The following is a 26,852-nucleotide window of genomic DNA, read 5'->3' as shown; positions in this document are numbered from 1 at the left end:
AAATAAGATAAAATGCACTAAATTTAAATTAGAACATTTTGCTCATGATGTATTCTACCTTATCATATATAATATGATATCTGAGCTCTCTTTTCAAGAACACCCTTGACTTATAGGAAAACTCTTTTTTTTTTTTTTTTTCAGATCAGATGGGTAATGTGCCGACATCATAACAAGGTTCAAGCGTGGCACATCTCACACAAGCGTGTGAACACCCGATCATCATGCTCATGAACTACAAAGGGATCAAGGAAAACGCTTAACTGTCTCCCTGTACATTGACTTGGATCCCATTTTGATTTAAATATTCTCATCAAAAGTAATAACTAAGAAGTTTGAGTAAGAGCATTTTTGTGAATTTCATCATAGTGAAAAGAAACTCTGGCAACCTAGACAGGAGGCACAGACTCACTTCTACAGCAGAGAAGGAGGTACAATTTGGTACGGTGATTAAGGGCCCAAGCTTGTGTTTGAAGGTGGGCTTCACTGGTGCCCTCAGCAAGTCATTTAATCTTGTTAAACTCAACTCTTACCTGCAAAGAATAATAGTATGAAACAGGTGGTTGTGAGGATTAACAAGTGCATATGTAAAATGCTCCATATGTATTTGACCATCCTTACTACTCAGAATGTGTTTCATGCTGTTAATTATAATAAAGGATCTAGTAATATGAGCTGAGAAAATATATGCAGGTTATATGCATTTGCCAAACTAATTGAACTGTACACTTAAGATTTGTGTATTTCTGCATACAAACTGTGCTTCAACAAAATAACAAGAAAATTGAATATATATGAAGGTAGCAGAATGCGGGTGGAGAGAGAGAAGAAATGTACACTACTTGGATCACATTATTACTGGGTCTTACTAACTTGAACAAGGTTAATAAGGAATAATCTGTTTGAAAATGTCTTTGCATTATTAGTCTAATTATATGAATACTCACAGTTGACCCTCAAATATATTTTATATCATAAAAATCAATTTGTTAATCTCATTTTTGTTATTATAAATTCTTTTTTTTTTTTTTGAGACAGAGTTTCGCTCCTGTTACCCAGGCTGGAGTGCAATGGCGCCATCTCGGCTCACCGCAACCTCCGCCTCCTGGGTTCAGGCAATTCTCCTGCCTCAGCCTCCTGAGTAGCTGGGATTACAGGCACGCGCCACCATGCCCAGCTAATTTTTTGTATTTTTAGTAGAGACGGGGTTTCACCATGTTGACCAGGATGGTCTCAATCTCTTGACCTCTAGATCCACCCGCCTCGGCCTCCCAAAGTGCTGGGATTACAGGCGTGAGCCACTGCGCCTGGCCCTGTTACTATAAATTCTAAAACAGATACAAGGAACAACCTCAGGCACAATCCACAGTGAAACTGTAATCGGCATCATCGTGAAAGTCTCTTTATTCATTGCATATCTCTAACCATTTTGTAAGGGTCCATGGAAATGACATACAAAGATAACTAAAGATTAATAATTTTAAACAAGTCCACAGTAGCCAATGAGAAGCTACTGCACATTAGGCACAACGTTAAGCATTTTACAAGTATTTCCTCTTATAATCTATCCAACAATTCTACAGGATTATGGTCTTCAATCTACCATATAAAGGTGAAACTGCCAAATCGTTAGACTAATTGTCCAAGGTCACAAAGTTGCTGATGTCAGAGCACACAACAGGACCCCTCTCAAACTCCACAGGCTATAATTTTTTTAAAATCCTTTTTAATTTTAAAGTAATTACTTTCCACAGGCCCAAAAGTGCAAAAACACCTGCATGTGCCAATTTTCTACCAAAAAGTATAACATACATGTGATCACTGGTCCTTCTCTTTCATGACAATGTCAGGCATCAATCACTTTACATTCTTGCCTTTAATGCTGTTCCTTTTTGCATCCATACTGGGGAGGCAGAAGGAGAGAGGAAGGAGGAGGAGAGGAAGAAGGAAGGAAAGAAACCATAGGTAGAGAAAAGAAAAACAGGAGAAGAAACATTTACATCACTGTACTCTTTATCCACGAAAAAATGTTCAATTTTATAGGTTCTACCTGTAAGAGATAGGATCTACCTGTAAGACAAAGCTTGAAGAGGTAAAAGCCTTTTTAAAAACTTATTTTGAAATCGTCTGAGATACAGAAAAGAGTAACAGAATACAGTCATCTCTTGATATCCCTGGCAGATTAGTTCCAGGACCCTGTAGATATCAAAATTGAGGGATGCTGGTACCTGATATAAAATGGTACAGTATTTGCATATAACATATGCACATTCTCCTCTTCACTTTAAATAATCTCCAGATTACTTATAAGACCTAATCCAAAGTGAATGCTATGTAAATAGTTGGTATAGTCTGCTGTCTAGGGAATAATGATTTTTTTTTAAAGTCTGTACTTGTTCAGTTCAGACTCAATCACTTTTTTTCTTGAATATTTTCCCTCTGAGGTTGGTTGAATTCATGGACACAGAACCTAGGGGTAAAACGGACTGACTATACAGAGTTCCTACATTTCCTTCAGTCAGAGGGGTCTTATATTTTAATCTGCAAGCTCCACAATGCCCACCAATCTATGAGACTTGGGGATTTTATATTATTTAACACTAGGGTAAATTTTCCTTTAACAACGTAAGCATAGTTACCAGTCTATATAACAAAGATTATAGTGGAAAATGTTTGATATGGATAAATGGAAAAACAGTAGGATATAGTTTGATGATTTTTCTAGCCAGTGTTTCTTTTAGCCTACCATATAACACTACTAAATCTTTTCTGCTATAACACGTTTCTGCATAATTAGCTCACACTCAATTGGTAAACAGTGGGATAGCAAAAGATATATGGACTTACATGAGTTCCTTCCCACTCCTTGCTACCTGGTTAATGTTTAGTCACCGAGTCACAGCAGGAGAACATAAAGTATATGAACAGAATTGAACAGAACAGGGCAAAGAGTAATACACAGATAATCCATAATGCCCATTTGCATCCACAGTATTATTCTTTGTTCTGTTTGACCAATAAGTCTCTATTGAAAATACCCCACGTTTGCTTTTTCTGATTTTGATGCATTTTGCATTTGCCACCCTTTCAACTCTTCATCTCTTTTGAACGATCCACCTTCATCTTTTCTTTTTCTATGATTAGGTTTATATTGACTGTATCGGTTATTTATTTATTTATTTGTTGGCACTAACATATCTTCCTGATGCCACTAGTTTTTTGGTTGGAATTGTTTTTTCTCATGATCCTGTTTCTTGTTTGTTTGCTTGTTTTAGGGCACAATTTGCAGAACCTATGTTTTTCAAAAACTCATATATCACATTACAGCAGAAACACCTGCCCAAGACTTTATCTTGTTAACGTTAAAATAGAGGAGACTCTTAGAATAGAGCCCTCTATTCAGTTAAGAGATTATAAAGAACTCACTACATTTCAAATAATCAGTTTATATATAATTATGATTTAAATATAAATTATAAGTTCATATAACAATTGTAATAAATTATAAAAATTACTATCTGTTATATACATTTTTCAATTGAGATTAAGTTACATTTCTGGGATTGACAACTATAAAGTATTTAATCAGCTGTATCAGAATCACATTAAGTTGTTTTTGGTTTAAATCTTATGAGAATGTTTCCTAAATAATTACATCCTCTTTAGGGCACAACTAGTTGGAGTTTTCATCAAAGTGATTTGATAGTCTTCTTGAGAAGAAGGATCTAATAATATAGCTTCCATTATAGAGTAAGTGCCCACCTTAACATGTAACAAACATCCATTAAACACTGAAACTTTCAGATATTACGGCAAGTGGAATTCAAGTACAAGGCTTCCTCGTGGAACTTTTCTTACATTTCCTGAGTTCTTCTCCCTGCTGAGGGCATAACAAGTAAGATAAAGGATTCTCTTCTGGAACCTGTTCAACTTTCTCTGTCACTTTCATATAGTATATATTTATTTGTCATCTTATATTTTTAAAATCCTGCAGTCGTGGTTGAAGACTTTTCTCTTTGAGCACAAAGTCCATGTCCATTAGATCTTGAAGCTAAAGTTCAGTACCAGTACCTTTTCTATCCAACATAACAAAGCAAAGCAAACTCTGAAAAAGTGTACGTCTTAAAACCTGAAGCCAGGCACTTAATTTTGAATGAATTCCAACAACTGAACATGAACAACTCATTCATAAGAGCCAAAATAAATTCTTAGTATAGATCTCAAAAGACTTTGGCCCATGAGGAAGTAGTGAGAGAATCTGGGGGGTTGGTGTAGGGGTGTGGAGTATCCAGGTCCACGAGGACATCAGGAATCAGAGCTATCATGTCAGATCTCTGAGAATTGTGTCAGTTTGTTTGTGGGGGTGCTTCTATCACACTGACCCAGAAAGCTTCTTGAACAAGTTCTAAGGAGCATGATGATAACAGTAACATAACAGCCAATCATGTCTTCATCTGTATAAGGGGGCTTGTCCACCTATACAACAATGCCAAAGGATGGCTCTAGCCTTTCAATAATAGCAGTTTTGTGAGTTTATCACTTTACCACTTCATTTATGCATCCAGGCATCAAATATATGGAGTACTTAATTAGTATCAGGCACTCATCTATCTCCTCCCTCCTTATTGATAACACAGACAGTGTGGCCAGAACAGCACATGCTTTCCTGAGTAACTAGCACAGAATCAGCTCCCATTTCTCACCATTTCTCACAGTATTCTGTAACCTCTGCTTTTTTGTACTAACATTATGAGTACCAAAAAGGGGGAAATATGAATCAAATTCAGTATTATTATAGTCTGATGACAATGAGAATATAACTTATATGATTTATTTTAACATGTGGAATTCCTTTAATGCAGTAACAGAAATTTAACAGACTTTTTTTTTTTTTTTTTTTTTTGAGACGGAGTTTCGCTCTTGTTACCCAGGCTGGAGTGCAATGGCGTGATCTCGGCTCACTGCAACCTCCGCCTCCTGGGTTCAGGCAATTCTCTTGCCTCAGCCTCCTGAGTAGCTGGGATTACAGGCACGCGCCACCGTGCCCAGCTAATTTTTTGTATTTTTAGTAGAGACGGGGTTTCACCATGTTGACCAGGATGGTCTCGATCTCTTAACCTCGTGATCCACCCGCCTCGGCCTCCCAAAGTGCTGGGATTACAGGCATGAGCCACCGCGCCCGGCCCTAGACTTCTCTTTTTAATGAACAGTTAAATGTTGTCCATTTGGCTTCTTATCAAAGAAATCCAATTAAAAAGTTACCAGGCACTCTCCTACATTGCTGTGGGAGTGTAAATTGGTACAGCCTTCTTAAAAAGCAATCTGACAATATACACAGAAAGCTTAAAAGTATTCCTATCATTTGGCCTAATAATTTCAGTTCTAGGAATATTCTGTAAAGAGATCTGCAACCTGAAGTTTTTTATACAAAACTTTTTATGTCATCATTAATTGTAGTAGGAAAAAGTAGAAAACACCACAAATGTATAACAAGAGAGAAAGTTATATAATAGCAATAGAAAAAATTGACACATGACCATTAAAAATGTTTTTGAAAACTTAATACAGAAAAAAAAATGCTTGTGAAAAAGACAAATTTTAAAAGGAACATTCAAAATTAAGTATATTGTTCTATGTAAAATATATAAAATGATGAAGACCCAGAAAACATTAACTACTTATCTTAGGTTAATTAGAAATAATTGTTTCTTTGTATGATTCTACCTTTAAAAACACTGAGCTGTGATCGCAAATTAAAGAAATCCAAAATCTGGTATAATGAAAGCATTTTAATTATTTAGCTGTTATGCTAAGTGCAAGGAAGAAAGCTTCAAGCCAGAGCCTAAAGACCTAGATTAACAGAGCATGTGTCAGTGACCACAAGAATAGTCAAGAAAGCAAGAGAGGGGAGAAGAGGATCGCAGAATTCCAAGCAGGCACTGATTGAACACATTTCAGACAGGCAGACTTAGGGCAAAGGATAGTATATAAAAATTCATGCAACGTTCTCTTGTTCACTGTCCGTATGGAAGAATTCTCAAATTGAAAGATTTTAGACAGACACTATGTTTAAATAAATAAATAATGATGTGGAATCAGTTTCTTTATATGAACCACATTTGTGCTAGGTAACTTATCTGATGAAACACAGTTGTACTGAATTTAGGACAGACTGCTATCAATGCCATCAAAACATAGGGCTTTTATTTATTTACTGTAAAATTGTTTAAAATGTTATTTTCTCTATCTTCAATTACCTTTAGCAAACAGTGGATGGAAACCTTTTTCTTAAGCCTAAATTTTCTATTACAGCGCAAAATAGTCCTAAATATTTCAGTGCAGAATGACACGTATTACTTTCCACTCCAATTCTGCCCAGAAGTAGAAAAGTAGCAAATAAATGTCACTTTTTTTCACACTTGGTCGACTTGAATTGATAAATGTATTCCATAGGAAAGGGAAGGTTTGCTTCATAATTTGTCATGTAAGGAGAAAGTCTGAGGACAAAACTGTACACACACACAAACACAGACACACACATACGCAGAGACACACACATACATAACAGTCTCAAGATACATTATTCCATTAAAAATGTACATACACACAGCATGAGCTTTAAGTCACTTACCTATAAATATGCTTCTCTGACATTACAATAAAGTCAAATACTTCAAATATTTGGCCCTGAATTTGATTACATGGTTATCAATATTTTCATAAACAATATGAAATCTAAGTACAGAGAATATAGTGGTATCAAGAAAATATTTTAAAAGCTATTCTTCAATCAAGTTAAAGGTCATGTAAAAACTCTATAAACCTTTTCTTCCTCTATAAAATTGAATTGGGTTAGGATCAAGAAAAATAAAAGGCTTCAGCCACTTGAATATTTGTACTAATGTCACTCATTTACACTCCTTCTCATTAGAGAGTGGCCTGAAGAAAACTTAATCTAGATGACTCAAAATAGTCAAGACTCACTTGCTTCACTTGAATCCAAAATTAAAGGTTAAAAGGTCGAATGTTACTACAGCATTGTGCATAATGGTAAAATATTGAAAATAGTCTGACTCCCCTTATAAACCGAAAGGTTTGATTGTATTCTGGTACACCTATACATTGGAACACACTGAAGCCATGAAAGTAGTTTGTGAAGGGGTGTAAGTGTGAATGTGTGGAGGCAGAGAGAAGTAAGGCACATCTCTGTGTGTTCGTTGGCCTGTATATGTACATATAGTCATCCCTTGGTATCTGAGGGGAATTAGCTTTAGGACCCTCATAGATAAATAGTATGTACACATAAACTATACACATCCTCTCATATACTTTAAATAATCTCCAGATTACTTAAAATACATAATGTAATGTAAATGCTCTGTAAGTTGTATTTTTATTTATATTTTATTTTATTGTTGCATTGTTATTTTTTCTAATATTTTCTATTCACAATTGGTTGCATCCACAAAGGCAGAACACACAGATACAGAGGGATGACTGTCCATATATGTATATGTGCATATAGAGAGAGAAGGAGGCGACCAAGATACATTGCTAAGTAAAAATCAGGAATAGCTAAAAGGTGCATGTAAAATTCATTCATAAAAATTAATCTATCAAGTGTTAATGATACTATTGACAATACTTGCTGACAATTTCTATACAGGTGGCACTCACCTACACACTTTGTACATATTAACTTATTTAACCCTCACAATAATCCTATATTATTGGTTCTATTATTCTCCTTTTTAAATAAGGAAAATAAAGCACAGAGTTACTAGGAAACAAAGTGCCTTACTAGCAAACACAGCTAGCAAGTGTTTTTGCTATTTGCTTGTAAGTCTTCATTCTGGCCACAACCACCCCACCCTTGCTCGTCTCTTTCCTCTTCGTCTCCCCTAAAGAGCCTGATTTTACAAATTACAACACCTGGATTCTGGAGTCCATGATCTTGTCAGGATTCAGCCCATGAGAGTAACCATCAGTGTACATGGAATCACAAAAGAAAAGAGGTTGAGGTGAGAGTATTTATAAGCACCCCTCCCTGCCCTGCCCCCACCTCTCAATGCAGCACTGTAATCCAATAGTGGCTGCACATCTCTACTCATTCCACAGCTCTTGTTCAGTAATCCCTTTCCCACAGGTACTGCTCTCACGGGGTTTCAGTTAAACCTCCCTCTCCTTAAGCCTTTGGTCCTGGCAGTGACAGCTCTCACTTTTTGGGCACGTAGGTTGCCTCATCATTCCTTGTTGCTTTTCTTAATGCTTCTATAAGTAGTCCCATCTTCAAAGTCTTCAGTGACCTCTGAGTCATCTATTTCCTGCCCAGACTGTTACTCATACAATAGCAGAGACAGGATTCGAACCCAGACACTCTGGCTACAAAGGCTGTGCAATGCCACTACTCACTCTGCAATACTGCCTGACTTCCCACTATGCTGGTCTATTGAAAGACCACTAGGCCAGGTTCAATGGTTCACACTTGTAATCCCAGAACTTTGAGAGGTCAAGGTGGGAGGATGACTTGCGGTAAGGAATTTGAGACCAGCCTGGCCAATAGGGTGAAATCTTATCTCTACTAAAAACACAAGAATTGGCCGGATGTGGTGGCACACACCTGTAATCCCAGCTACTCAGGAGGCTGAGGCACAAGAATAGCTTCAACATGGGAGATAGAGGTTGCAGTGAGCTGTGATCACACCACTGCACTCCAGCCTGGGAAACACAGCAAGACTCTGACTCAAAAAAAAAAAAAAGAGAGAGAGAGAGACGGGACTAAATTATCATCAGGAATTTTATCTGGGAAATAAGATTACAACAGGGAATTTAAATATGTATGTTTTATAGTTCTACAATATTTGAATTTTATTATCTATTTATCCAACAAAAATGCACCGATGATGGACCGCACTTACTACTAACTACTACTTTAAAGAAATTTGATTATACCTGTAGAATAACCTAATTAAGGCAGACAATCCACTTTGTAGTTAAATATTACTTGACAATTTTAACTACAATGTCTTTTCATAAAGTATGAATAATCATTCTCTAACACAGGGATCTAGACAATGTGTTGTAGATTTGTTACCCAGTATGATGCCTACATGACATAGGTGAATTTCTATCCCATCTTAACTCTGCTTATCTTCAGAAATAGGACGCCTGAGGCCAAAATTCCTCCTAGTGACCAAACTGGCCAAGACTTGTGGGATCCAAGATGACAGCTTTCTTGACCTCTGAAGAACCTCTAACTTCATTATAATCTAATTTTCATGCTAAATGATACACCCCACAGCACTATGACAGTTTACAATCACCATGACAACAACCCACTGAAACAGTAAAAGGGGGAAAAGGCAGCACTCTGGTTTTGAGGAGTTCTCTGCCCATTCCCAGAAAAAAACTGGAATGTTCCTCCCTTATTTTTAATGCCCATCCCTTTCATTAGAGATGCCTGTTTCTGTGACTTTCCAGCTCTCTTATCTTCTCAATTCCATGCCATCGAATAAAGCCTGCACTGCTAGATGTTCACTTTCGGTTTTGGTATTGGTTTTGTAGCACTGAACAGGCAAAGATGCCATTTTTGATGGGAAACTGCTTTGTCGGTAATATATTGATACTCTTGGACTGAAAAGAAAAATTCTTGAATAGGTAAGTATTAAAGGATTGTTTTTGAGTCAGGCTCACTCTGTTTCCCAGGCTGGAATACAGTGGGCCTCAAATTCCTGTGCTCAAGTGATCCCCCACCTCACCCTCCTGAGTAACTAGGAGGACAGTTACATGCCACCATAACGGGCTAATTTTTATTTTTATTTGGTACAGACAGCATCTCACTAGGTTGCCTAGACTGGTCTCAAACTCCCCAGCCTCAAGTGATCCTAGGCCTCCCAAATAACTGAAATCAGTATGAGCCACCACCTCTGGTCTAAAGGATCATTAAATTACTGTTTCTCCTATTTTGATAAAGTACCGAAGTGCTAATAGGATCTAGCTCTTCTGATGGGATGCGAACCAACAAAAGGAAACATTTAATATTATATTTTTAATATTTAAACAACAGATTTTAACCACCACAGAATTTTACGGTCTTCTTTTGGGACACTACTGATGTTCAATACAGTAAACTTGCTTCAAATTTCATCAAATCTCTAACTTCTATAAGGTACATTTTATAGGGGACTGGAGTCTAAGTTGCATCTCAGCCTCATGATTGCTAACCTAACCTCAACCGTGGTTCTGCTTGGCCACAGTGCTGAGAAGCCCTGCGTTCTCCTTTCCATGCAGCAAACACAACACGCTCACGCAACTTCTCCAATATTACAAGTTTCCTCCAGAAATGGCCTTTAGCTAGAGATGGAATTCAATATGAACAATTTTGCCTCATCACTAGATACTTTGGAATGTATGTGTTTTTTCTAAATATTCAAGGATCACTGCTGTAATTTTCTTGCTAGGTAAAGGAAATTTCAATCTCCATTTTTAAACGGCAACCAAGAACTAATAACAGATATGTATTCCCGACACTACAACTCAAGCAATGTTTTATGTTAGCACCTAACATTAAATTAACCAAATTCATTCAGGGGAAAGAATCATAAAAACTCAATCTTTCTTCAGTTCTTTCAATCTTTCACCTCCTCTCAATGTGAAATATTAAACCCATCAATTATATATGTGGCATTTCCTAAAAGATGAATCTAGCTTACCAGAAAAAAAATACAAACCCAGAATTCTCCCACCTCTAGGTATAGAAAGCCTCCAGATGTCACTCAAATTCAACTCTCTTACCAAGGATTTACTAATGAATGATTGCCAGCAGTGAATATACTCTGGCCCCAAATCCTTCTGCCTCTATGACGTCAAGACCTCCACAGCCCTGTGCTTCCTGAGCAAACATGTGAGAAAAATTCAGGTCATTCATTATCAGAGCATAAATGCTAACAATCAATGTCTCCCAGCCATAGCTGTTATCCTGACCTAAGACCCATCTGTCATCAACATCGAAATCAGTGAACATTATTTTCAGACTTAATTTTGCTGGAATAAAGCCACTTAGTTCGTAGGTGAGGCAAGAAAGGAGATTAACTATACATTTTAAGTAAATGACATATAATCACATGTGTAAAACATTTCAGTTAGGCATTAATATATCTAGGCACAAATTATTTCCCTTCCTCTGTAGAGACTGATAGCCATGTACTGACTTTTCATCCTTCCGTATATGAAATATACATAGGACAAAAGAAATAGTTATTTTATCTAATTTTCCTGGTTACAGTAGTTTACTGACACCCAACATAGCTTTTGAAATCAAAATGGTAATAAGACTCTGGTATAAGGAAGCCTGTGTCATTTTTCATGCCCACTTCAAGGCTTGCTTCTGCTGTCAGGGCTGCCTGAAAGGCTCACTGGCTATGTTGCTCCAACTTTGTAAATCACAGCCAGACTCAGTCTTCACGAGGCATTTTCTGTATTAATCTCTAGAAACAACAAAATGCATCCCTTCTCTTGTCCATGCACGCTAATGAAAATAAAATAGAAAACCCTTAATGAAGGAAAGCAATGATTAAGAGAAAATAACTGCAAGCAAAAATCTATACTTAACTGTAAACTGAAAACAGTTACACAGCCATATTCAGATTTAGAGTTACTGATATTGGAGTATGGTATTTTGCAAAGTCTTTAATGATTCTCAAGTTATTTATTCCAGAAGAATTATTTGTTTGTTCCTAAAGAACTATTAGTGAAAAGTATTTACTAGAATATAAAATGTCACTTTGAACCTGGACACTTCTGGCATAATGATGTGATTATGCAGATTGCTATTTTTTTTTTTTTTTTTTTTTTTTGTGAGACAGGGACTCACTCTTGCCCAGACTGCAGTATCATGGTGCAATCACAGCTCACCGCAGCCTCAACCACCCAGGCTTGAGCAATCCCTCTACTCAGCCTCTCGAGTAGCTGGGACTTCAGGTACAAGCCACCACGTGTACCTGAAGTCCCAAGCCACTTGAAAGGCTGAGGTAATTATTTGTTGTTGTTGTTTTATTGTTGTTGTTGCAAAGATGTCTCTCACTATGTTGCCTAGGCTGAGCTTGAACTCCTGAGATCAAGGGATTCTCCAGCATTGGCCTCCCATAGTGCTGGGGTTGCATACTGGTGTAAGTCATTGCACCTGCTGTGAATTGCATTTTGCTTTTCATACTGAAGAAGCTAATTCTTTTAAAAGCTTGTTCACTTAAAGAAAGATATTTGTCTCATGAAAACCAAAACAAAGATGAATTTTTTAAACGTGAGTGAAGGTCAGCTTAATTCAACAAAGCTCTATAATTAGCAATTAAATAGAATCCTTAAAAATAAATGTTAAGAATTCCTGTTCACCAGCACTGAACAACATTCTCACATGCCTTTTTTCAAATGGTGTGACTGGTATCATCAACTGATTCACAGAAAACCCCAAACTCCAGAATCAGGATAGGACTGATTTTGGAAGGGTAAGGAGGGGTTGGGTGGGAATGTTGGTAGAGTGCATGAGAGAGAGAGAGGTTTACTGGAAGGAAGAAAGTAAAAAGGATATTATGGTATCCCCTCCCAAGAGTAAAGAGCTCAAAGAAGGGATATTTTTATTTGTTTTTAAGTGTTGTATATTTCATAATGCTCCTGGGTAATGCTATAGGTGGTATCAATGTCAATAGGAAGAAATATGCATTATGCTTTTATTTTCAATTATATTTGTTTTAGGTGAAAAAGCAAAAAAAAAAAAAACCATAATTGCAATAGATGAAAGTAAATGTCAATATGAGCTGTATTAAAAAATTGAGAAAGACTTCAAAATGGGCAAAAAGAAAAAACAAGATAAATTAGTAGGTGCCCTGACTAGCTCGTGTGTATCTCTGGCTTTTATTGTCTTTGAGCCATTTTACAACTCTGAAAACATAGAAACTGACAGCAATCTCATTTACTATCAGAAAAATGATAGAAAGAGAAATGGATGCTGTGCCCAATGGAATGCAATTGATAACTGCCTTGTGGAAATTGACCACTTTTGCGTCATTTTTTCTTTTTTAGAGACCAAGTCTCAGTTTGTCACCCAGGCTGGAGTGCAGTGGTGCAATCTTGGCTCGCTGCAACTTCTGCCTCCTGGGTTCAAGCGATTCTTCCACATCAGCTTCCCAAGTAGCTGGAATTACAGATGTCTGCCACCACGCCTGGCTATTTTTTTTTTCTTGTAGTTTTAGTAGAGATGGGGTTTCACCATGTTGACCAGTCTTGTCTCTAATTCCTGATCTCAAGTGATCTGCCTGCCTCAGCCTCCCAAAGTGCTGGGATTACAGGCATGACTCACTGTGCCCTGCCTTCTACATCTTTTTGTGAATTTATTTCAGCACTTCTTTTCTGACTTTAAATGTGTGTGATACTTTAACTTCTCATTTGAATCAGTTGTAATATCTTACTGGTTCCCTCATTAATTAACCAGTTAAAAAGAATCTTTGGCATGCATTCATTCATATTTATGTCATAATTTATTTTTTAAATTATTCTTTAGCTCTACACACAGGCATATGTACACATAGTCACAGATAGACACATATACAAATCAAATTTAATATTATATTATGCTTGGATTTTAAGTAATTTCCTTAACATTATTTTTTAAAATTTGTTCAGTAAGCATGGATTACTTCAATAATTAGAAAAAAAAAAAAGCTTTAAAAAACTATGAAAAAAGTAAAGTAATTCTTTCAAAGTAGCTACATTTACCTCTAGCTCTCAAACATGTGATTTTAATATCTGTGATTAGGCCAAGCATAGTGATTCATGCCTGTGATCCCAACACTTTGGGAGGCCGAGGCAGGCATATCACTAGAGGCCAGGTGCTGGATACCAGCCTGGTGAAACCCCATCTCTACTAAAAGTACAAAAATTAGCCAGATATGGTGGCACATGCCTGTAATCCCAGCTACCAGGAAGGCTGAGGCATGAGAATCACTTGAACCCTGTGTTGCAACAGACTGAGATTGCACCACTGCACTCCAGCATGAATGACAGAGCAAGACTGTCTCAAAAAAACAAACAAGCAAAAATCTGTGATTAGGTGAACCACTTAGAAGCAGCTAGTTTCCAAATCACCACGTCTATCATATTTTCCTATTTAAAAACATGAGGAACATATACATTGGGAAGTAAGAATTGTTAATCTTAATGAATGTATCACTCTGATACGGTTTGACTGTGAACCCACTCAAAATCTCATCTTGAACTGTAAACCCCATATTGCCCATGTATCAAGAGAGACATCAACTGGATGCAATTAAATCATGAGGAGGGTTTCCCCCATGCCATTCTCATGATAGTGAGTTCTCACAAGATCTGATGGTTTTATAAGTTTTAGGCAGTTCCTCCTGCATTCATTCTCCTTCCTGTCATCTGGTGAAGAAAGTGCCTTCTGCCATGATTGTAAGTTTCCTGAGGCCTCCCCAGCCATGCAGAACTGTGAGCCAATTAAACTTCTTTCCTTTAGAAATTACTCACTCTCAGGCAGTTCTTTATAGCAGTGTGAAAACAGACTAATATATACTCTATCAATATAAATGTCAAGATAATATATTTTTAAAGGTCTATCAGAAATAGGCTAAAATAAGAATTTATACATGTGTTCTAGAAGAACAACTATCCCTTAAATTTTACTTGGAGAAACACTAAAACATTAAACTTCAAGCTGTGTCATCCAAATATTAGTGATGTAAGGTCCTTAATCTGGTTGGTCAGGCCACAGACTCCTCAGTTGTTCCAAAGAACTCATCTAAATTATTGGATATACAGTTTTATCTTCTGCTAATCCAAAGGAAAAAAAAATCTTTGCACTCCATAGCCTGTCATATTAAAAAAAGCACAAATGCATTAAAGATAGTAATAATACTTAAAAGTAAAATTAAGTCTATAAATACAAAAAGGTAAGTAAATGTCAGAAGGTTATAAGGACATTGATTTCATGTAAATGTAGACAGGTAAATTCTTTAAATTTGCTTGTTTTTATGTCAACATAAGCACAGAGTTCATTATAAAATCTCAGTCTATTTTCTTACTAAATAAGCCAATATGGTTGAGTGAATAATACCTTATTTTGTCTTATTCTAAGCACTGAGAACAGAAATAAAAAGTACTCTGAAAACTTATTAAGACTAATCAAAAAAGGATAAAACAAAGTACAAAGTTTCAGAATTTATATGGGTTGAATTGTGTCCTCCCTCCCCCAAAAAAATGCAGTCCTAATCCCCAGTGCTAATAAGCATGACCTTATTTGAAAATAGGGTCATTGCTGATGATCAAGTTGGAGTCATTAGGCCAGGTTCCATTCCAATATGTCTATATCTTTATAAAAAAGAAATATGGACTCAGAGACAGACATATAAAAAGAAGGCATGGGAAGAATGCCATTACAAGCCAGCAAATGCTTGAATCCCCAAAAGCTAGAGGAGAGGCACAGAATAGATCTTCCCTCACAGCCCACAGAAAGAACCAACCTGCTGACACCTTGATCTTTGGCTTCCAGCCTCTGGAACTTGAGACAATGCAATGCTATTGTTTAAGTGGTACAGTTTGTGGTACTTTGTGACAACAGCTCTAGGAAACTAATACAAAAATTGGCATTTCATTGTCTAATTTCAAAGGCTACTTTTGATCTCAAAAAAATATGCTGAAACTTTGCTATTCTCTAAACACATTAATAATGAATGAACAAGATATTTCTCAAGAGTCATTTCTTTCCTCCAAACACACCACCCATCAACACACAAACACACCAGAAAAAAAGAGCAAAAATAAATAAATATTTGAAAAGGATATAGTAATTTTTTAAACACAAATTATAATTGGCCTTTCTAGTCACCCATATATCAATGACCATTATTAGTGACGTTCCCTTAACATCAGTTATTTCACACTTTACAGCCATACTTTCAAATTTTGAGGACATTTCAAAGTATATGTTTTATCTTAAGTATAAAAATCAAATGAGATAAGGTAATAAAGAACAAAAGGTAAAAGACAAAGCAGGATTAAACAAAATTCAAGTGAAAAATTGCTGAAATGTTGATTAAACCTAACAGAGCTCATTAGCCATTAGTAGATAGTAGTGTTAAAGTGAAAAAGAATAAGGACATTGTGTTATACAGAGAAACCCCTTTCCTTCAGAAATCAGAGATAAGCCAAAAATCACGTTTTCCCTTATACAAAGAGATTATAAATTATACAAAAAGATATGTTGATCTCAGAGAACACTGATTATACCTGTTTATTATAAGTGGGCTTTATTTAATAAGCAATAATTAAAATATTAAAGAAAAACCTTATATAAAAATTACAACAGACTACTCTATTACTGAATTACATACTATATCTCTACCATTAAACATAACATCCTTTTAAAAGATAAAAATCTCAAGGAAATTATAGTAACTATTTGTTTAATTCAGAATGACTACCTTGGGAAGGGAAGATACAAATTTATATGTATTACAGAATTCTGCCTGCATGACCTACTATACAAAGAAATTAAGTTCCTCAGTAACAGCTAAAAATATTCTAATATATATATAAGGAGATATTTGAAAATATTCCAGAAAGAAGGTATTAATTTAGAGAAAAAACAACAAAAACAAAAATAAATTGTTCACTAAGCTATGAGCCAGTTGGGTACGGGAGGAGTGAAGGAACCAGCAGGCTAGGAGGTTCCATGCAGCCTGCTCACACATGCAGAGCCCTATAGACAAGTCTTACATGACTTGAGTCTAAAAGCATTACACATTTTTAAAATTACATTTTAAATGTCTATACATCTACACTCAAAGATGTTGAGATTAGAACAAATATTATATAATCCATCATTAATATTTACCTTTTCCTCCAAAGTTTTCCTTGAATTTAAAAGACTGAATCGGAAGCTATGTAGCAAGATGATTTCTCCATAGCAATTAAACTAGAAAGCAGATTTCTAAGCATTACAGTAGAAACAGAGTAATATAAGAGAAAGGGAAGTGACATATGTTTTACAATTTAATAAAATGTATCAAAGATAAAAGTATCTCTCTTTATTAAAAAGTCAAACTTCTAATTCAAGCAACATATTCTTCTACATCGGGGTTTTTTTTAACAGTAAAATAAATGCATGTGTGCAATGAATCTTTTTAGTCAGTAAAATATTTTTCATTTCTTAGTTAAATGATAATTATGTAATCATATGAATCAAAACAAAAAGGAGAAATAATCTTGTGCTTTCTGTACATGTTAGAGAAAATTACTTGGGGAACTTATTAAAAATATCTATTTCCCAAGTCACTTATGTAGAGAATCTGAATAAATTGTTCAAGCCAAAAACCTATAGAGTTTGGAGGATTTGTGAATAGATACTGGGTTATTCTCAAAGCAGATAGCATTTTAAATGAAAGAGTGTGATTTTTTTTCTCATTTTCAAGTCACTTGTCAGAATTTGTTATAGCTTACAGTCTTTTAGAAGTTTCGAGATGACTGATGTGTAGTCATCAAATCCCTTTGGAAATGTTGTCTGAAAAAAAGGATGTCTAGGAAAAGCAGTGCTATAAAGAGAGGAACTATCACTTTCATGTTTTTAAAAAATCAAGCAGAAATTTTTATTTGCCTAATTCCTACTTCACATCGTACTTTGCACTTTCTAGGAAAAAAAAGTCTTTCCACAGAAACATGAAACATTGCTTTGAAAGACTAGAAGCAACCAACTAAAAATTAAGAAATTGTTGCAAATTAAATCTGTAGTACAGCTGCATCCATTTAAAAAGAGCAGCTGTTGAAGAAATACAAGTACATTCTCTGCATCAAACTACAAAACATTAAAAAACATAGTGACATTTGATTAAATGGTTATTTATTAGAGACAGTTCCATATGGCTTTTACACAGATTCTTTCACATAAACACCAGCTTCTCTTTTTACATTAGAAGTTGAGAAGTGCTTATCTCTAAAACAGTCAGAAATACTTAGTTCCAATTTTGTCCTTTGAGAAATATATGTTATTTTATTTTAATGTGTATTATATCTTGGCCAGCTTGAATATGTATAGCCGGGCTTTAACGTTTTACATTACTCAACTTTGTGTCCCAGAATCTGCTTCTCTTCATCTGAAACTCCTCTATTCCTCAACTTGAATGTGATTTTTTTTTCTTTCCCTATATGTGCCCAAGTAAAACACTGAAGTAAAGCTTATTCAAGAGAAACATACACCTATAGAAAAGAGGGAATTTCTCTATGCCATGACCTTTTGGTAAGTTATTTTGGAACAAAAATATTTGTGTTCTTATGGCTTAGAAACATTCTTCTACATCGGGGTTTTTTTTTTACAGTAAAATAAATGCATGTGTGCAATGAATCTTTTTAGTCACTAAAATATTTTTCATTTCTTAGTTAAATGGTAATTATGTAATCATATGAATCAAAATAAAAAGGAGAAATAATCTTGTGCTTTCTGTACATGTTAGAGAAAATTACTTGGGGAACTTATTAAAAATATCTATTTCCCAAGTCACTTATGTAGAGAATCTGAATAAATTGTTCAAGCTAAAAACCTGTAGAGTTTGGAGGATTTGTGAATAGATGCTGTAAGCAATAAATGGGATTCATTTCAATGTTCTTAAAAATATACAAATAAATATTAAAATGCTTCCTTTGCTTATTTTTTGTTGGCTGTTTCATTGTGTTACTCTATATGTAACTATCAAAAAGTAGGTCTTACAGTACCCCACTTATGATCAGGGTTTGACGTAATATGGCAAGAGTCTTCATAGTGCACTGACACTAACTGCCAAGTCCCTCTCATAGGTTGGCCACTGACGCATCTCGAAGATACAACTAGGACTAGTTAATAACAACAACAAAAAAGTCAGTAAATACAGTTGAAAAAGCCTCATATAGCAAAGAATCATTTTTAAGAATTAAATGAGCATATAATAAACATTCAATTTCAACTTGAAACATTAATTAGACATTCATTCACCAATCTTTCTGTGATGGGCTAAAACCCTGCAAGGTTTAGATCTCCTACTCTCTATTTCATGTCACCGTTAGAAGGAAAATAATTTAAACATCTGTAATGCTACAGAATTATTTGATCTTACAGTTTTACCAACAGTCCCTAATTATATCATCTACAACAAAGTTAACATATATGCTGTATCTACTTTGCCTTCATCAAGTCTTTCAAAAATAAAAGTATTCAATCAAGTTTTCATAGAAAGAGCAACAATATATTTGGCTTATATTTCAGTAGTTTATATAATTTTTAATTAAATTATGCAATTACAATAGTAAGTATAAATTGGCCTGGTAACCACAATTGATGGACATTAGTTGGTATTTTTAACAGAGAGACCAGAGCACTGGTTAATCAAGTAAGTTAGTTAAGGTCAGGTCAATGAAGACAATTTCTCCTATGGTTTCATTTAAGAACCTGAATGGTGTTCTGCCTTTACTGTCAATGCTAGTTTCGTTTAGTTACTTTGGAAGCTTCTCCCACTTAGAACTTATCTTTGTGAAAAGATAGTGGAAAAAGTTATTCACAAGTTTCTCTTTCTCACTTCCCTACTGTGGTTTTTAAGCTGAATGAATTAGCTTCTGGGCAAATCATTACTTTAAGAAAAATGAAAGTTATGTAATCCAAAGCAAATAGAGGAGGGAAACTTCTTTCCATGAGATGAAAATGGTCAATAAATTAAGGAAATTATTCGTAATAGACTTGCAAATAATCTAGGCATTTCTTCAATAATAAGATCCTCTGTGTTTTGCAAATGCTGTACTTTATTGCTTTAAGAAATAACATTTTTAGAAAACATAATTGAACATGTTAAATTATACAATGCTTAGGACACGCAGCAGTTTGTCCACAATCAAAAGAATTTTTTTATTCTGAATGCTTTACTATGTAAATGATAAAGAAGGTAAGGAAATAAGTTTAAAAGCCCTGAATGCAGAGGGCCCCTACTATATAGCTAAAAAACATTATATAACCTGGGTGATGTTCTATCGCTTTGACTTGGAGTTTTATACTGTGGTTTTTCTACAATTAACTGTCTTTTGTAGCACTGACACTAACCGCAAAATCTCTCTCATTGGTTGGCCACTGACACGTCTCAAAGATACGTCAAAGACTGAAACTTTGCATGTTCTCACTTCAAAGACAGTAAGGATTTGGCCTCACAGCTATTAAATGAAGCCAGGAAGCAACAGCGAGAGCTTGATGGACAGATGAGCTCATCTTCACTGCTGTCCCCGTAGCCAAAAGAAAAAATTTTTCTCCAGTACTTGCTTTTGTCAACAGTAATGAAAAGAATTCAGAAAAAGATGATTAAATCTTGACAAACGAAGCCTTTAAAATATTTGGGGACTTCAGGTTTAGATCATCCAGCTTCTCGATTTTGTTCTTTTGTATACCTTCCAATTGCTTTGCTATACCAGTCAATGCAAAATCAATTTGAGACTTTGTTGAAGGATGTTCAGCTATTAACATCTGAACTTGTAGGAGTTCAGAGCAATAGAGGAGAATTTTCAAAGCAATGGCAACTGTAGCTGCAGAAGTCTCTGGTCCAAGTGCCCTCAGTGTAATATCACTTTCCAACCACAGTTTCTGCCACACTGCCCCAGCAAAGCATTGTATGAATGTGTTCATGTTTGACCATAAACTCAAAGGAACAGGATATAGATACAGGATGAACAACCAAAATATTTTTCTGCAGTAAGATTCTTTTTCCTTAATCCCTTTTAACTCACAAGAAGGGATAATGATAGTTCTTCAGTCTGGCCCTCAACAACCAAGATACGTGATAGACTCAAGAGATGTGCTCAAGGTATAGCAGAGAAGAAAACACTGAAAGAAATTTAGGTAAGAAGGTAATACATGAACTTCAGCACTGATCAAGCAGGAGTAGCATAGAGTCCCCTGGGCTTACTAGTACAAGCATGTTATACCGACAGAAAGAGAGCAGTTCATCAGTACCCGCTGGAATGAAACTTTAGCTCTGACCATGCCTTTTAGACTACACTACATCTGATACAGCTTATGTACATAAAAATGATTTATTCGGTATTTTTCAGTTTCTATTAACGCTGTCAGCTATCTTTTAAGGGAATGACTAAAAACCTTTTCAAGAAGGAAGAGTATTTAGAAGTATTAGATGCTATAACTCAACCACTATTCTTGAGAAATATAGCAACACTACCTGAAAAATTAAAAATGAATTCCAAACTAACTGTCATTTTTCTAAGCAAAAGTATAGATAAGAAGCCTGGCCATGATAAAATGTGGGTTTTAATAAATGTTGAAAACTATCACAAAGTATGTATTTTCAAATTAGTGTAATTATTTTCTGCTTTTTAATCAGGATAGTGAGAAAAATGCATGAGAAAATTCAGAAGGCTGGTAGACTTTTCAACTATCCAAAAATCTAGGCAAAAAATGAGTGTGCCAAAATTTTGATCTGGAAATGATTTGAGATTTATTGTCAAAGAGGACTATTTTAAATTAGAATTAAGAACACTGAAATACAGTCCATAAAATATTGGCATTGTCCTGGCTTAATAAGGATTTTGTAATATTAACACTTGTCCTGATTATGAAAAAGGAAATTCATTTATATTATATTTCAAAACAGGTGGGTATATCTGGATGAAAAGCGTTATTTCCTGGAAAATTTTACATTTACAATAGACATTTACATCATTAAGTTTACCAGCAGTTTTTAACTTTGTTTAATACATTCAGTATTTATTGAGTCCTTCCTGAATGTCAAGCACTGTGCTAGGTAGGTACTGAAAATACAAAAACAAAAAACAAAAAGATTAAGAGTCATCAAGGGCTCTCTGAAGGCAGGTGTGATGGTCAGCCTATTGGCTCTGGATCCAGTTTGTATTAATTACATAACATGCCTCATGTGTTTCCAGAAGCTCGATCTAATAAGAGTGTATAAAATATAAATGGCTCACGAGGGTATGTATGTCTGATTACAACTACAGCTATTACAACTATGTAATATAGCAGTATGTTTATTTCCTCAGTATGCTGTTTGGAACCATTGCTCCTTCCAATTTAGCATGCTGTCTTCAAACATGACTCCCCTCCATGGGACAAGAGGCCAATAGGAATAAATCATCCTTATTTCTAAAAGCACTTAATAAAAATTTAGATGAAGAACAATTCCTAAAGCTAATTATCCTTCTCTCACAATTATAAAAACTGCAATTGTTGACAGACTATTTTGGAAGAACATGTGTCTTCTGCAGAAGCCTAATGCCTTATACCTTTTATTTATTTGTTTTAATTAAGTACTTAAGGAATGAGTACTTTCAAGATTTCAAGAAGCCAAATTTGTAGCTTCTGGTAGAAGATTCAATCTGAAGAGGATGGCTTACTCTGGTGACAAGGAGAAAGGCAAGCTGTTGAAGCAGAAGAATCATGAGAAGACTTTTCAAGCACCATTCTTTGTTTTCTAAAGGAAGGTAGGGGCTGGGAGGCTATGCTGTTTTTCAGAAAGTCTCACTCTGTTGCTGCTTTAAGGGTCTGACTCCCAAGGCTAACCTACTCAATGACAGAGGAAAAGGAATCATTCTAGTTTTCTTCTTCTTATACACAATGGTATTCCTTTCAATCACTAGTGTTTTAATTACCTTGAAATATACAAATCCTTCACTCCCTTTTATGTTTAAGGGAAAACATTTTAGCAGAAATCAAGATTATTTTAAAAAATCTATCAAACTAGATATTGAATTATTCCTTTGACTTATGGCCTTAACAGTTTGCATATTTGCTAGAAATGCTGTTCTTTATGACTCTACAAAAATGAAGTATTTAAAGTAATGCAGGGGTTCATTATTGCTGATCAGCAACTGGAAAGCTAGAGTCCCTTCTTCCTTGCTAACCGCATGATAATTCTCAGGATAATTAGGGGCATAAATCTGCTGGCACATAGTGTTTGTTTTTGCTGTGATTTTTTTAATAGGAAAAAGAATTTATGGTAAAATATTGTCTCTTATTTTTCTACTTAGCAGCACCAGATTTCACAGGCAATCTTAGTCAAACATATAGGATTTCTTTGTTTCAAAAGGTTATATATACGATGGACACTGAAGTTCTTGAAAATGTCAGAAACATGTCTTTCCTTTTTTGTACTCTAGCAATGAGGAAGTGCTCCCTGTGCATCTGTTAAAGAGAGAAACAGCCTCAACATATGGCTTAGCAGTGAGTATATAGACGGAATGAAGATTAACCCATCCATACTAAATCACCAAATAGTATTAGTAGTTAACAAGGCAATTGCTCCGTGTTCTGTTTTTTAATTCATAACCAACGGTAATCCTGTTAGACCAGACAAATGAATGCTCAGCTGCCACTTTATTGTTAATGACACAAAAGAATATAGGGCATTCAGCAATCATATTCTTAATAATTTTCAATGTATACTTTAATAAGTACTGACATTTTCAGCCCACGGATTCAAAACAATTTGATGGAATTTGCCAAGGGTTATAATTTTGTTGTCATATCTTTTTGCTCTTAGGGAAAGGACTTTCCATCTAAACCCCAGGCATTGGTTTGAATCCCTGTGGACTCAAGCATATGTTCAAGGGATTCATAGTCTATTCTTCTGGGGTAATTTAGATAATCATGTGAAACAAATTCCTCTTCAATGCCAATTGCATTCTCCTATAGGTTGACAGGGTATATAATGCCACAAAACGGAATAGGCAATAATCAAGACACACTAACCATGTGAAATTTTAAGTTCCCATCTTTAGGGCAAAAATATTGAATTATTTATTTTACTCAAAGAGTCATTCGGTTTCTTTAAATGTCCCTTGAAATTCTTTTATTATTTTTTACATGCCAATAACAGAATAGTTGACAGTCTCTACCTATGAAGATCATAACATCCATCACATATATCCCGCAAAACTCAAATATCATCAAATCAAATATTCTATAGCACAACATAAATATCTCACGTTTCCTTTTTACCATTTGGCATAGATATTACTAAGGCATTGATTTTTCCCAGTCTAAGGACATTAAAGGTCAATAACTTTGTGACACTAGTATTTTGTCAATAATAGCAACGCTCCACTCGTGTTTTTCTACATGATGCCACAATCCTCAAAATAAGAATAAAAGCCAGAACAAAATCTTTTATATCTCAAAAGAAAGGACAATCATTTAAAAATGCAAAGATTAAAGCAAAGAAATTTAGATAGAAAACATGCCCTATTTTAAGCTCCAACTTTAGTTCATGCTAACTTGTAGCATGAACTAAAATGCAAACTGAAGCATTTAATCAATTCCTGTGCTTATGGCTTCTCGCTCCCAGTCACTTTCCTCCTGATTCTACTTGGGTGCTTGTCTAGCTTCTGGCATTCCACACCAATAGTCCCCAGAAGGTCTGCCTCTCAGTATCTTTCTTTCTTAGGGGTACAGCCTGTTTCTTCAGCCCATTTGGATACCATTTTCTTTTTAGATACACAAAACAAAACTGAAAGCATTTCCTTTGTTCATAATATACCGAGAGAGAGAGAGAGAGAGAGAGAGAGAGAGAGAGAGAGAGAGAGAGAGTGTGTGTGTGTGTGTGTGTGTGGTGTGTGTGTGTCTCTCTCTCTCTCCCCCAGGCTGGAGTGCAGTGGCATGATCTCAGCTCATTGCAACCTGTGCCTCCCAGGTTCCATCAATCCTCCTACCTCAGCATCTTGAGTAGCTGGGACCACAGGCATGCACCAACATGTCTGGCTAATTTTTGTATTTTTTGATAGAGACAGGGCTTCGCCATGTTGGCCACTCCTGACCTCAAGTGATCCACTGGCCTGGGCCTGCTAAAGTGCTGGAATGACAGGCATGAGCCACCACAGTGCCCAGTCCCAAGACTCTTTTAATGAATCATTTAATTAGGTGAAGGGGTTGCAAAAAGCCTCTGTATCTTTTTTTTTTTTTTAATGCTTTACTAAGATTATGCCATAGAACAAAGCTCACATGAAAGAGAGTGTGAGCTCACTAAAGGCACTAGAGCCAGAGACTTGGACATGCTACCGATTTTAACATGGGAGGAAAGAAAGGAGCTCAGGAATTTTAAAAGGAACACACACACACACACACACACACAAACACATATACACACACACAAATATATATTTTTTCTCTCCTACATTTGGTATAAGTGATAGATGGTAAGGAAAAAGAAATATTCCCCCATCTTTAAGTGGAAGAAATATTGTGTCACTCATTTCTGATCAACAGTGACCTAAAGAGACTACTTATAAAATTATTGGGCTAATATGACCTCTGAAGATTCAACAGTCACAGCACTGTCCCGCTACCATCTCCACCAAAATAAAAAAAGATAAATTTATATTCTATGTTAGGATGAGTAATGGTCCCCCAAAGATAGCCACATCCTATTCCCTGAACCTGTCAAAGTTATTTTATAGGGCCAAAGGGAATATGCGGATGTGACTAAATTAAGGATTTTGAGATAGGGAGATTTCCCTGATTATCTGGATGGGGCGTGAATATAATCCCAAGTGTCTGCAGAAGAAAGCAGCAGAGGCAGCGTTAAGGACAGCAGCAGTCAAGGCAATGCGAAGATGGAAACAAGATGCTAAACTGCAGCCTTTGAAGATGGAGGAAGAGGCCAGGAGCCAAGGAATGCAAAGAATGAAGCTCTAGAAGCTGGAAAAGGAAAGGAAAAGAATTTTCCCCTCGAGTCTCCTGAGAATGCAAGCCTCTGCCGAAACCTTGATTTTGGCCCAGTGAAACTGACTTCATTCTTTTGACCTTCCAGTACTGAAGGAGAATAGATGTGTGTTGTTTTAAGCCACTGAGTTTGTGGTAATTTGTTATATATGCCAGAGAAAACTAATCCACATACATTAAAATTGAAAAATAACTTTTGTCCTGAAAATCACCTTAAAGTGAGTGAAAATTCAAAAAGCATCCTAAGAGAAAACACTCACAATATATCTAGATGACAAAAGACACATATCTAAAATATGCAAAGAATTCTTATGAAATAATACAAAGACAAACCACCAATAATAAAGTGAACAAAAACAAAGGTATTTCAAGAATGACTCTTAAATATATAAAAGAGGTTCAACATCATTATTCATCACAGACATGAAAAGTAAAACCACAGTAAATTTAATTTTACACCCATCATATTTGTTGGTATATAGAACAACTAGAATTCACCCACCCTGCTGGGGAGAATGTATGTTGTTACAACCACTTTTGAGTGTAGCTTGATTCTATTTAGGAAAGCTGAACAAGCACACACCATATTTAACCTAAAAATTTAACTCCCAGGTATATATCTTAGAGAAATACTTGTATATGTGCACTAGAAGCCACATATAGTTTTACTCATATTGTTAATAATATTCAAAAAAGCACTGAAAACAGTCTAAAAGCGATCAATACTACAAAGGATCAATGTTCTAGGACCTTCATACAATGCATTAACATATAGTTGGAAAATGAACTATAATTATACATATCAACATGGTTGAATCTCAAAAACATAGCTGAATGAAAAAAGAAAGTCATAGAAGACACACAGTATGATTCTAATGTGTTCAAAAATAGAAAAAAGTAAGCATAGATGTGTACAGATATATTTAATTCTATTTTTAAGAGATCCATCCTATGGAAAAAAGCTAGGGAATGATTTTCTTAAAACCCATGCTACAGGTTAACTCTATAGGGAAGAGAGAAGTATGGGATCAGGGTAGAGCACTCAGGAAAATGCAGTCACTGATAATGTTTTATTTCTTAAGTTGAACAGAAC

General features: G+C 35.5%; 1 protein-coding gene and 1 non-coding gene across 4 annotated transcripts in view; both read right to left on the bottom strand.

Moving 5' to 3' along the window:
• PDE3A (phosphodiesterase 3A) overlaps positions 1–26,852 on the bottom strand; it is a 320,464-nt gene that overhangs the window by 182,522 nt on the left and 111,090 nt on the right. Inside the window, exon 1 of one of the 3 annotated variants that reach the window (XM_012447663.3) lies at positions 7,933–8,872. The exons of the other annotated variants lie outside the window; for them this stretch is intronic. Within the exon in view, the coding sequence (XP_012303086.1) occupies positions 7,933–7,995 (63 nt within the window). The 5' untranslated portion in view covers positions 7,996–8,872. Of the gene's footprint in view, positions 1–7,932; positions 8,873–26,852 lie in introns of those variants that run through there. 3 annotated transcript variants of the gene reach the window in all.
• On the bottom strand, positions 144–247 carry LOC135275544 (small nucleolar RNA U13). Its single transcript, XR_010343165.1, has one exon. It is a non-coding gene; the product is annotated as a small nucleolar RNA U13 (small nucleolar RNA).

The sequence above is a fragment of the Aotus nancymaae genome, unplaced genomic scaffold (genome assembly GCF_030222135.1).
Source record: "Aotus nancymaae isolate 86718 unplaced genomic scaffold, 86718_ANA_hifiasm-v0.15.2.pri h1tg000016l, whole genome shotgun sequence".
Taxonomy (NCBI): Eukaryota; Metazoa; Chordata; class Mammalia; order Primates; family Aotidae; genus Aotus; species Aotus nancymaae.
This window is presented reverse-complemented; position numbering and strand designations above follow the sequence as displayed.